The sequence below is a fragment of the Salvelinus alpinus genome, chromosome 2 (assembly GCF_045679555.1).
Source record: "Salvelinus alpinus chromosome 2, SLU_Salpinus.1, whole genome shotgun sequence".
Taxonomy (NCBI): Eukaryota; Metazoa; Chordata; class Actinopteri; order Salmoniformes; family Salmonidae; genus Salvelinus; species Salvelinus alpinus.
This window is the reverse complement of record NC_092087.1, coordinates 101,004,929-101,017,292: the sequence shown is the minus strand read 5'-3', so window position 1 is coordinate 101,017,292 and position 12,364 is coordinate 101,004,929. Positions and strand designations below refer to the sequence as shown.

At 42.5% G+C, this 12,364-nt stretch overlaps 1 protein-coding gene across 1 annotated transcript; it reads right to left on the bottom strand.

Moving 5' to 3' along the window:
* Positions 1-92: 92 nt before the first annotated feature.
* LOC139546646 (zinc finger protein 271-like) lies at positions 93-9,860 on the bottom strand. The gene is made up of 4 exons (XM_071355269.1): positions 9,638-9,860; positions 3,723-4,132; positions 2,371-3,075; positions 93-2,154 (listed from the first exon to the last, which is right to left on the bottom strand). Exons 2-4 carry the CDS (start codon positions 4,021-4,023, stop codon positions 1,229-1,231), a joined length of 1,932 nt encoding a protein of 643 aa, XP_071211370.1. The 5' UTR covers positions 4,024-4,132; positions 9,638-9,860; the 3' UTR covers positions 93-1,228.
* Between the last annotated feature and the right edge of the window lie 2,504 nt (positions 9,861-12,364).

Sequence of the window (12,364 nt, the reverse complement as noted above, 5' to 3'; positions counted from 1 at the left end):
TGTTTAATTCTACATAGGATCAGTGTAGAAAGTGGTCCCATGGTGACTGTGCAGCAGCCCGTTCATTAGACTTCCCAAATAAGAGATGAAACACCTTCGTTAAACACATGATGCTTTGTGTAGCTGTAATCTTACTTCAGGAAACAACTTGCTGCATTTCGTCTTGTTCTCTGAAGAATAGGTCAAGTCAATCAAATGTATTTATAAAGCCCTTCTTACATCAGCTGATGTCACAAAGGGCTGTACAGAATCCCAGCCTAAAACCCCAAACAGCAAGCAATGCAGGTGTAGAAGCACGGTGGCTAGGAAAAACTCCCTAGAAAAGGCCAGAACCTAGGAAGAAACCTAGAGAGGAACCAGGCCATGAGGGGTGGCCAGTCCTCTTCTGGCTGTGCCGGGTGGAGATTATAACAGAACATGGCCAAGATGTTCAACTGTTCATAGATGACCAGCAGGGTCAAATAATAATCATCGTTGTGATTAGTGATGCATTTCCATCTGTCCCTCACCCCAAGATGTTCAACTGTTCATAGATGACCAGCAGGGTCAAAGTGAAGAAAAAAAGAATGTCAAAGTTCATAACAGAACTTCAAATTAATAAAGGATCATTAATAAAGGATATTTGTATTTAATTTTATTAAAAGTAAAATAAAGTGGTTTGTATTCACATATGGATTCAATTTGAATTAAATAGAATTAAAAACATTAACTCTTACTATAACAATGATAAAAATATTCTACATGATTTAATTGACAATGAGCCCATGAAATAAGATACAACTAAGTTCATACAACATAGATCACAGCTTTAGGGCTTCTCTCCAGTGGGAACGCATCTGTGCTTAGTCAGGTTTGTTGACTGAGTGAAGTTCATACAACATAGATCACAGCTTAAGGGCTTCTCTCCAGTGGGAACGCATCTGTGCTTAGTCAGGTTTGTTGACTGAGTGAAGTTCATACAACATAGATCACAGCTTTAGGGCTTCTCTCCAGTGGGAACGCATCTGTGCTTAGTCAGGTTTGTTGACTGAGTGAAGTTCATACAACATAGATCACAGCTTTAGGGCTTCTCTCCAGTGGGAACGCATCTGTGCTTAGTCAGGTTTGTTGACTGAGTGAAGTTCATACAACATAGATCACAGCTTTAGGGCTTCTCTCCAGTGGGAACGCATCTGTGCTTAGTCAGGTTTGTTGACTGAGTGAAGTTCATACAACATAGATCACAGCTTTAGGGCTTCTCTACAGAGTGAACGCGTCTGTGCTTAGTCAGATTTGTTGACTGAGTGAAGCTCTTCCCACACTGATCACAGCTGTATGGTTTCTCTCCGGTGTGTACTCGAATGTGTATTTTCAAATCACCTGGATGAGCGTATCTCTTCCCACATTGATCACAGCTGTAAGGCTTCTCACCTGTGTGTCTGCGCATGTGTACTTTCAGGGTGCTTCGTTGAGAAAAACTCATTCCACAGACATAGCAGGGGAAAGGTTTCTCTCCTGTGTGCGTACGCATGTGTTCATTCAGGGCCGTGGCATCTTTGCAGCTCTTCCCACATTGAGCACAGCTGTAAGGTTTCTCTCCAGTGTGTTGACGCTTGTGTTTAGTCAGGGAATCCGAACAAGAAAAGATCTTCCCACACAGACCACACCCATAAGGGTTCTCTTCTGTGTGTGATCGCTTGTGCTCTTTCAACTTTGCTGGTGTATAGAAGCTCTTCCCACAGTCTGAGCAGAGGTAGGGCTTCTCTCCTGTGTGTGTTAGCTTGTGTGCAGCCAAGCAGTTAGGCCGAGTGAAGCCCTTTCCACATTTATCACAGCTATGAGGCTTCTCTCCAGTGTGTGTTAGCTTGTGTTCGGTCAGGTAATCAGTTCGAGCAAAACTCTTCCCACATTGATCACAGCGATAAGGTTTCTCTCCTGTGTGTGTTCGCTTGTGTATATTCCGTTGTCCTGATGTACAGAAACTCTTCCCACATTGATCACAGCCATATGGTTTCTCTCCTGTGTGTATTCTCTGGTGTCTCTTTAGGTCTCCTAAACGTGGGAAACTTTTCTCACATACATCACAGCTATAAGGTCGCTGGATCACTTTCAACCCTGGAGCCTTCCCAGATGATAAGTCCTTCCCACTGAGCGAGCGACCGTTAGGGTTGTCCCCTGTGAAACAAAGACATGAAGTTAAGGTTCCTCATATGTACCAAAGTATTTCACAATGACCTAGTGTTGAAGTATCTTCCCCTTCCAACACAGATGAGCTGCTATACAACACTGAATAGTTACGTTCAGGAAATATGGCTCAATAAATAAATATTAATCAAATCAATGAACTGTTACAGAAACAGATTTTAGACTAATATACTCCATTCTTCTTACTTGCATCATCATCATCAGACTGGCTGGGCCTCATGGGTACCACAGTAGATTCTTCCTGTGACTTTCCTGTGTGGGTTCCCTCTCCACCTGCCTGACTTCTCCCGCCGCCCACCTCGTTTGTCTCTCTGACTGTGTGGGTTTTCTGATGACTCGCCAGGTTTCCTGACCGAGTGAAGCTCTTCCCACACTGGTCACAGCTGTATGGTTTCTCGCTGGTGTGAATGCGTCTGTGTACATTCAGGTTGCTTTGTCGAGAAAAACGAATTCCACAGACATCGCAGCTAAAAGGTTTCTCTCCTGTGTGTGTACGCATGTGTTCATTCAGGGCTGTGGCATCTTTGCAGCTCCTCCCACATTGATCACAGCTGTAAGGTTTCTCTCCAGTGTGTAGACGCTTGTGAATAATCAGGGCTCCTGAACTAGAAAAGCTTTTCCCACACTGATCACAGCTGTAAGGTTTCTCTCCAGTGTGTAGACGCTTGTGAATAGTCAGGGCTCCTGAACTAGAAAAGATTTTCCCACAATGATCACAACTGTAAGGTTTCTCTCCTGTGTGTACTGTTTGGTGTCTTCGTAGGTTTCCTGATTGAGTGAAACTCTTCTCACATACATCACAGCTGTAAGGTCGCTGGATCCCTTTCAACCCTGGAGACTTCCCAGATGATAAGACCCTCCCACTGAGCGAGCGACCGTTAGGGTTGTCCCCTGTGAAACAAAGACACGAAGTTAAGGTTCCTCACATGTACCAAAGTATTTCACAATGAACTAGTGTTGAAGTATCTTCCCCATCCAACACTGATGAGCTGCTATACAACACTGAATAGTTACGTTGAGGAAATATGGCTCAATTAATAAATATTTACCAATCAATGAACTGTTACAGAAGCAGATTGTAGCCAAATTGTTTTTGCTTCTTGACCCACCAATACAGATGTATTGAGTCACAACCAACCAATAAGGGTTGAGCAGTGAAAATATATACACACACATTGCCATGGAACTGAAAGAACATGTTGCAGTTTAAGATCATTTGCTACAATTCTACCCATTGTGACATGGCTAATGCTGTATTCTTATGCTCAAACTTAAGAACCCTATCAAACGGCCTGATTGTCTGGGAGATTTTTCTCTTTCAAAGTTCTTCATAGATTACAGCCTATTATTCAAAAGTATATATATATATATATATATATATATATATGTCTCCATTCTTTTTTTCTACATATTTTATTTGGTTTCAGTCGTTTACACTGACAGCGCTCTTCCATCCCGGAATTGTATTTATAAAATGTATTTTTATTTTTTATCATTGCTATTTTCATCCTGTGACCCACACGGGCCCCTCTTCTTACCCGTTTCTTCATCATCAGACTGGCTGGCACTCATGGGTCCCACACTAGATTCTTCATGTATCTTTCTGATGTCCTCTTTCAGTTGGAGTAACCAAGACATTCCCTGCTCCTCCGATTTGACCGAATCTGCATTTACCCACATTTCCTCCATGATTTTACGGCGCAACTTGCGATGGTTCTTTCCTTTAACTTGGGAGCCATCTATTCCACAGCGTTCACACAGGTAAAGTAAATTATCCTCGGATAGAGGGTGTAAACTCTGTTTGATTTCTTCCAACAATGTTTCCTTCTCTCCACTCATGTTGTCCTGCTGGTGGGAACAATGACAATGCAGTCAATGGCAAGACAGCAGGAAGCCCATACACTTTAGATGACTTGTAGAAGAAGAAGACAGCAGGAAGTCCATACACCTGTAATAGAAGAATGATACATCACAACACAGTATTAATACACAGCAAGGCTGGGTATGAGGTTCTCATCTATCAACAGGTAAATGGCTGGGTATGAGGTTCTCATCTATCAACAGGTAAATGGCTGGGTATGAGGTTCTCATCTATCAACAGGTAAATGGCTGGGTATGAGGTTCTCATCGATCAACAGGTAAATGGCTGGGTATGAGGTTCTCATCTATCAACAGGTAAATGGCTGGGTATGAGGTTCTCATCAATCAACAGGTAAATGGCTGGGTATGAGGTTCTCATCTATCAACAGGTAAATGGCTGGGTATGAGGTTCTCATCTATCAACAGGTAAATGGCTGGGTATGAGGTTCTCATCGATCAACAGGTAAATGGCTGGGTATGAGGTTCTCATCAATCAACAGGTAAATGGCTGGGTATGAGGTTCTCATCTATCAACAGGTAAATGGCTGGGTATGAGGTTCTCATCTATCAACAGGTAAATGGCTGGGTATGAGGTTCTCATCTATCAACAGGTAAATGGCTGGGTATGAGGTTCTCATCTATCAACAGGTAAATGGCTGGGTATGAGGTTCTCATCTATCAACAGGTAAATGGCTGGGTATGAGGTTCTCATCTATCAACAGGTAAATGGCTGGGTATGAGGTTCTCATCTATCAACAGGTAAATGGCTGGGTATGAGGTTCTCATCTATCAACAGGTAAATGGCTGGGTATGAGGTTCTCATCTATCAACAGGTAAATGGCTGGGTATGAGGTTCTCATCTATCAACAGGTAAATGGCTGGGTATGAGGTTCTCATCTATCAACAGGTATATATGTAGTATACCCAAGATTGTGTTGGTTTGTCTTTTAGAAGAGAGCAAATGGTAGGTGCTGCCACAGCTATTGTCCCAGTTTCATTTGATTTCAATAAAATATTGATGTGAGTGATTAATTTGTGCTATAGATTACATTAGAAAAAGCTAATACATTTCAGTCTGGAGTGACCGCTTGGTAAATGTTGGTGCGTGAGTTTTATTTATTTATTTCACCTGTATTTAACCAGGTAGGCAAGTTGAGAACAAGTTCTCATTTACAATTGCGACCTGGCCAAGATAAAGCAAAGCAGTTCGACACATACAACAACACAGAGTTACACGTGGAGTAAAACAAACATACAGTCAATAATACAGTAGAAAAAATAAGTCTATATACAATGTGAGCAAATGGGGTGAGATAAGGGAGGTAAAGGCAAAAAAAAAAGGCCATGGTGGCGAAGTAAATACAATATAGCAAGTAAAACACTGGAATGGTAGATTTGCAGTGGAAGAATGTGCAAAGTAGAGATAGAAATAATGGGGTGCAAAGGAGCAAAATAAAAATAAATACAGTTGAGGAAGAGGTAGTTGCTTGGGCTAAATTATAGATGGGCTGCAGGTGCAGTGATCTGCTCTGACAGCTGGGGCTTAAAGCTAGTGAGGGAGATAAGTGTTTCCAGTTTCACAGAGTAGTGAGAGTAGTTCAGGGAGTAGTTAAGATACTTGTATTTTGTTAAATTGTGTCGTAACTAAAATACAAGTAATCTGAGCACAAGAGTGACACGTGTTTGTAGGGAGTCATTTTTATGTCTTGGTCTTCAACACATCACGACTCATTTCAGCATATTGATGATGAATTTGGACATTTATAAACCGGTGTTTTGACACTTTGCTATAATTACAGGAAGCAGCAACAGTATGAATGTCAACAGGATTCTACTTAAATCAGGGGGGGGAAAACTGCAATGATTTATTGACTTTGATGATATTAGTGAAATCGTGAAAAGGTTCATCTTGAGACACCTTCTCCAGAAGAAGAAAATAAAAAAATGTTGTAAAGGAGGACGAACACATAGGCTGCTGTGTAGCCACTATGACAACTTTCTAGAGCTCCTGTTTACAAATGGCTCAACTCTCTAAAAAATGGTTAGAGTTTCATTCAAGTACACCATCCAAAGTGTGATTAATAACTTCACCATGCTCAAAGGGATATTCAATGTCTGCTCGGGTTAGTCGAGGTAATATGTACATGTAGGGAGGAGTAAATTGACTAATGCATAGATAATAAACAGTGAGTAGCAGCAGCACAAAAAAAAGGGGGTTAATGCAAATAGTCTTGGTAGCCATTTGATGAACTGTTCAGGAGTCTTATGGCTTGGGGGTAGAAGCTGTTCAGGAGTCTTATGGCTTGGGGGTAGAAGTTGTTCAGCAGTCTAATGGCTTGGGGGTATAAGCTGTTCAGCAGTCTAATGGCTTGGGGGTATAAGCTGTTCAGCAGTCTAATGGCTTGGGGGTAGAAGCTGTTCAGCAGTCTAATGCCTTGGGGGTAGAAGCTGTTCAGCAGTCTAATGCCTTGGGGGTAGAAGCTGTTCAGCAGTCTAATGCCTTGGGGGTAGAAGCTGTTCAGCAGTCTAATGCCTTGGGGGTAGAAGCTGTTCAGCAGTCTAATACCTTGGGGGGGGGGGGGGGGGGTAGAAGCTGTTACGGAGCCTTTTGGATCTAGACTTGGCACTCCGGTACTGCTTGCCGTGCGGCAGCAGAGAAAAGTCTATGATTTAGGTGGCTGGAGTCTTTGACAATATTTAAGACCATCCTTTGATACAGCCTGGTACAGAGGTCCTGGATGTGCTGTGCCGTACGCACTAACCTCTGTAGCGCAATGCGGTCGGATGCAGGTCTCTGACCTCATCCCTATCGGCCATCTCATCGTTGTCGGTGATCAGGCCTACCACCGTTGTGCCGTCGGCAAACTTAATGATGGTGTTGGAGTCGTGCTTGGCCACACAATCGCGGGTGAACAAGGAGTACAGGAGGGGACTAAGCACGCAACCCTGAGGGTCTACCATGTTGAGGATCAGCGTGGCAGATAGGTGGTAAAGGTAAGCAACAACCTGTGTGCGGCCCGTCAGGAAGTTCAGGATCCAGTTGCAGAGGAGGTGTTTAGTCCCAAGGTCCTTAGCAATGAGCTTTGAGGGCACAATTGTGTTAAACACTGAGCTGTAGGTGTTCCTTTTGTCCAGGTGTGAAAGGGCAGTGTGGAGTGCAATAGAGATTGCGTCATCTGTGGATCTGTTGGGGCAATCCTTTCAAAAGCTACAGACGTGGGTGCTACGGGTCGGTAATCATTAAGGCAGGTTACCTTGGTGTTCTTGGACACAGGGACTATAGTGGTCTGCTTGAAACGCGGAGGTACAGACTCGGTCAGGGACAGGTTGAAAATGTCAGTGAAGACCCTTGCCAGTTTGTCACGTACACGTCCTGGTAATTCGTCTGGCCCTGCGGCCTTGTGAATGTTGAACTGTTTAAAGGTCTTACTGATATTGGCTACAGAGAGCGTGATCACACAGTCATCCGGAACAGCTGGTGCTCTCATGCATGCTTCAGTGTTGCTTGCCTCGAAGCGCACATAGAAGTAATTTAGCTCGTCTGGTAGGCTCGTGTCACTGGGCAGCTCGCAGATGGGCTTCCCTTTGTAATACAAGCGTCAGAGCCAGTGTAGTAGGATGAAATCTTAGTCCTGTATAGACGCTTTGCCTGTTTGATGGTTCGTCGGAGGGCATAGCGAGATTTCTTATAAGTGTCTGGGTTAGTGTCCAGCTCCTTGAAAGCAGCAGCTCTAGCCTTTAGCTCATGCGGTTGTTCCCTGTAATCCATGGCTTCTGGTTGGGATATGTACGTACGGTCACTATGGGGATGACGTCAACGATGCACTTATTGATGAAGCCGGTGACTGATGTGGTATACTCCTCAATGCCATCGGGTGAATCCCGGAACATATTCCAATCTGTGTTAGCAAAACAGTCCTGTAGCTTTGCATATGCGTCATCTGACCACTTCCGTATTGAGCGAGTCACTGGTACTTCCTGCTTTAGTAGGATATAATTATGGTCAGATTTGCCAAATGGAAGGCAAGGGAGAACTTTGTATACATCTCTGTGTGGAGTAAAGGTGGTCTCAAGGTTTCCCCCCCCCCCCCCCCTCTGGTTGCACATGTGACATGCTGGTATAAATTAAGTATAACAGATTTGAGCTTCCCTGCATTAAAGTCCCCGACCACTAGGAGCACCAAATCTGGATGAGGCTTTTCTTGTTTGCTTATGGCCTTATACAGCTCATTGAGTGCGGTCTTAGTGCCAGCATCGGTTTGTGGTGGTAAATAGACAGCTACAAAAAAATTGAAATGAAAACTCTTGGTAAACAGTGTCGTCTAGAGCTTATCATGAGGTACTCTATCTCAGTCGAGTAAAACCTTGAGACGTCCTTAATATCAGAGATCGCGCACCAGCTGTTATTGACAAATACACAGTTCACCACCCCTCGTCTTACCGGAGGTAGCTGGTCTGTCTTGCCGATGCACGGGAAAATCCAGCCAACTGTATATTATCCATGTCGTCATTCAGCCACGACTCAGCGAAGCGTAAGATATTACAGTCCCGTTTCGTAGGATAGTCTTGAACGAAGCGCATCCAGTTTATTCTCCGATAGGACGAATGGTAGAGGCGGTTTACCCACTCGCCGAAGGACTCTCACAAGACATCCGGATCTGTGGCTCCTGTATCGGCGTCTCCTCTTCATGTGAATGAAGGGGATTTGTGCCTGGTCCGGGCAGAACAGTAAGTCCTTTTGCGTACGACTCACCTCCAGTTCGAGGTGAGTAATCGCTGTTCTGATAACTATAAGCACTTTATGGTCATAAGAGCTGGTGGCAGAAACAATATTTACAAAATGTGTTGAACAAGCCGGAAGAAAATACTACAAATGGTTAGTAGTCCATAAACGGAAGCCATCCCCTCCGGTGCCATCATTATCATTTTTTTTAGATAGGAAATTGTATGTTTAGGTTTTCAATATATCACGAACTGTTCCTGCGTATTGGTTATGGAGTGACATTAAAACTGTGTTATGACATTTGGCTATTTATCAAAATGTCTCGTGAACAGGAAGCAATGACAGCATCATTTTCAACTTAAGTTTTATAAATATAAATGCAACTTTCAACATTCATTGCCAATGGTAACGTACTTTTTAAATCAGGTAAAAACTGCTGAATGATTCCAAAAACGTGATTTATTTATTTGGATGATAACCAGATATCTCCAAAACGGGTTTGTCTTGCTTATATTTAGCCAAATTAGGTTACTCTGAGATCTCCACTAATGACCTCATTTCAACATGGACGCAACCAAATCAACTACAAAACTCTTTGGTATTTTGGCAGGAATTCATAACGTCGTTTAAAAGGCATTGACTGGAAAATAAAACCGTATGGTTGATTTGAGCTATTCATCTTTTAAAAGGGAGCCGTATCAGGCTAACATGCACCGACGACTAGTTGGGCGGGAACATAACTTCCGGGTGATAGTTGAACTGCTTTGTTTGTTTGCAAATCACAAAACTTTAATTATTAACATTGTCGTCATAAATAGCTAGACTGCAAACATTAGTCGCCCTTAAGTGCACAGAAACTGGCCAACTCACCAGATTCCTTGTAGAAAATCCCAGCTAGCTTTCGAAAGTATTTTTCCACGTGGAAAATGAGGTAGCTAGTTAATGGTCCATTACGACGTCCAAACAAAGTTGTCCTGTGGCTGATGTATTTCGGAGATTCAGAGGAGGATATCTTGCTTAAAGGCTAGTACCTGCACGACTCGTTCAGCTTCCATATTTAGCAACTTCCGCTTTGACTGCCGTTGTTGCGTTGTCACACAGGCCAGAGCAATCGAGTATCGATTTAGAAGAACAGGCAGGGGAAAATCCACTATCACTTATACAGTGCCTTCAGAAATTATTCACACCCCTTGACTTATTTAGTTGTCTTACAGCCTGAATTAAAAATTGATGAAATATATGTTTGTCTCACCCATCTACACACAATAACCCATCATGACAAAGTGAAAACATGTTTTAAGCAATTTTAGCTAATTTATTGAAAATTAAATACGGAAATGTCAAATTTACATAAGTATTCACACCCCAGAGTCAATGCTTTGTAGATGCACCTTTGGTGGTGATTACAGCTTTGAGTCATCTTGGGTATGTCTGTATCAGCTTTGAGTCATCTTGGGTATGTCTGGATCAGCTTTGAGTCGTCTGGGTATGTCTGTATCAGCTTTGCACATCTGGATTTGGGGATTTTCTCCCTTTTCATATCTTCTCAAGCTCTGTTGAGTTAGATGGGGCACAGCGTGAACAGCAATCTTCAAGTCTTTCCACTGATTTTCAATGGTATTCAAGTCTGGGCTTTGGCTGGGCTACTCAAGGACTTTTACATTCTTGTTCTGAAGCCATTCCAGCACTGCTTTCGCTGTATGCTTGGGGTCATTGTCCTGTTGGAACGTAAATCTCCGCCCCAACCTAAGGTCGTTTGCACTCTGATGCAAGTTCTCATCAAGGATTCACCTGTATTTGGCTCCATTCATTGTCCCTCTATCTTTACCAGTTTTCCAGTCCCTGCTACTGAAAAGCATCCCCATAGCATGATGCTGCCACCACCATGCATCAAGGTATGGATGGTGTTAGACGGGTGATGAGCTATACCTGGTTTTCTCCAGACATAGCACTTTGCATTCAGGCTGAAGAGTTACATTTTTGTCTCATCAGACCACAGAATATTTTGACTTATGCTCTGAGTCTTTCAAGTGCCTTTTTGCAAACTCCAGGCCTGCTGTCATGTAACTTTTTCATTTTTCTCAGGAGTGGCTTCCATCTTCAGGAGTGGCTTCAATCTGGCCATTCTCCCATAAAGCCCAGATTGGTTGAGGTGCTGTAGAGACTGTTGTCCTTTTGTCAGGTTCTCCCATCCCAGCAAAGGAATTCTGTAGTTCTGTCAGAGTGGTCATTGGGTTCTCGGTCACCTCCCTACCCACATGGAAACTGGGGATATTTTTTTACATCACTGGTTAGAGGACAACCTGCAGAAGACAGGCAGGACGCATTTCAATGTGTTGCATTTTGATTCAAGTGGGTCCACATCACGATAAGTGTAACGCTACACTTTTTTGTTCATCACTCCTATCAATATCACCTTGAAATCAAACTAGCACTACTCAAAAGCCACACGGAATCTGAGAATAATCTGAGAATAACTTTTACATCACTGGTTAGAAGAGAATTAGTTGAAGACAGTCATCTAAATTCTAGAATGTCGGATGGAGATTCTGGAAGGCTGCCCGAAATGGGGGGAGGAAACAAATAAGTTGCTTTGGTATTTAACTTGTTTAATTTGACATGAGATATCAAAACCGATAAGGGTTGGGAAAGTACAGTGCCTTCGGAAAGTATTCAGACCTATTGACTTTTTCCACATTTTATTACGTTACAGCCTTATTCTAAAATGGATTAAATAAAAAATAAAAAATCAGCAATCTACACACAATACCCCATAATGACAAAGCAAAAACAGGTTTTTAGACATTTTTGCAAACAGAAATATCTTATTTACATAACTCTTCAGACCATTTGCTGTGAGACTCAGAATTAAGCTCAGATGCATCGTGTTTCCATTGATCATCCTTGAGATGTTTTTACAACCTGATTGGAGACCACCTGTGGTAAATTCAATTGATTGGACATGATTTAGAAAGGTACACACCTGTCTATATAAGGTCCCACAGTTGGCAATGCATTTCAGAGCAAACACCAAGCCATGAGGTCGAAGGAATTGCCTTTCTGCAGAGAAGAATGGGAGAAACTCCCCAAATACAGGTGTGCTAAGCTTGTAGCATCACACCCAAGCCTCGATGCTGTAATCGCTGCGAAAGCTGCTTCAACAAAAGTACTGAGTACTTATGTAAATGTGATATTTCCGTTTAAAAAAAGAAAATTAGCAAAAGTCTAAAAACCAGGCTTTGCTTTGTCTATTGGGGCATTGTGTGGAAATTATATAAGGAAAAAAACTATGTAATCAATTTTTAGAATAAGGCTGTAACATAACAATGTGGAAAAAGTCAAGAGGTCTGAATACTCTCAGAAGACACTGTATTTGAGTGATAGTTTATAGTTCATAATATAAAATAATCTAATATATCAACATTTTCAATTTAGGATGATAGTATTATGTTACCCACTACAGAAAACCTCTATCTCACGAGTTTAACCGTTTGCAGAGTTTAAAAAAATGATTGCTTGTATGCACAATTTAACCGGGCGCTGTAGACAGAGCTCCCATAGTGACTGTGCAGTCCTTTCATTAGTCTTTCCCCAATA

Coding starts and splice junctions, on each gene's coding strand:
- LOC139546646 (XM_071355269.1), bottom strand. CDS start 4,023: ATGAGTGGAGAGAAGGAAACATTGTTGGAAGAAATCAAACAGAGTTTA. Junction 3,076..3,722: donor GTCTGATGATGAAGAAACGG/GTAAGAAGAGGG, acceptor TTTGTTTCACAG/GGGACAACCCTAACGGTCGC. Junction 2,155..2,370: donor GTCTGATGATGATGATGCAA/GTAAGAAGAATG, acceptor TTTGTTTCACAG/GGGACAACCCTAACGGTCGC.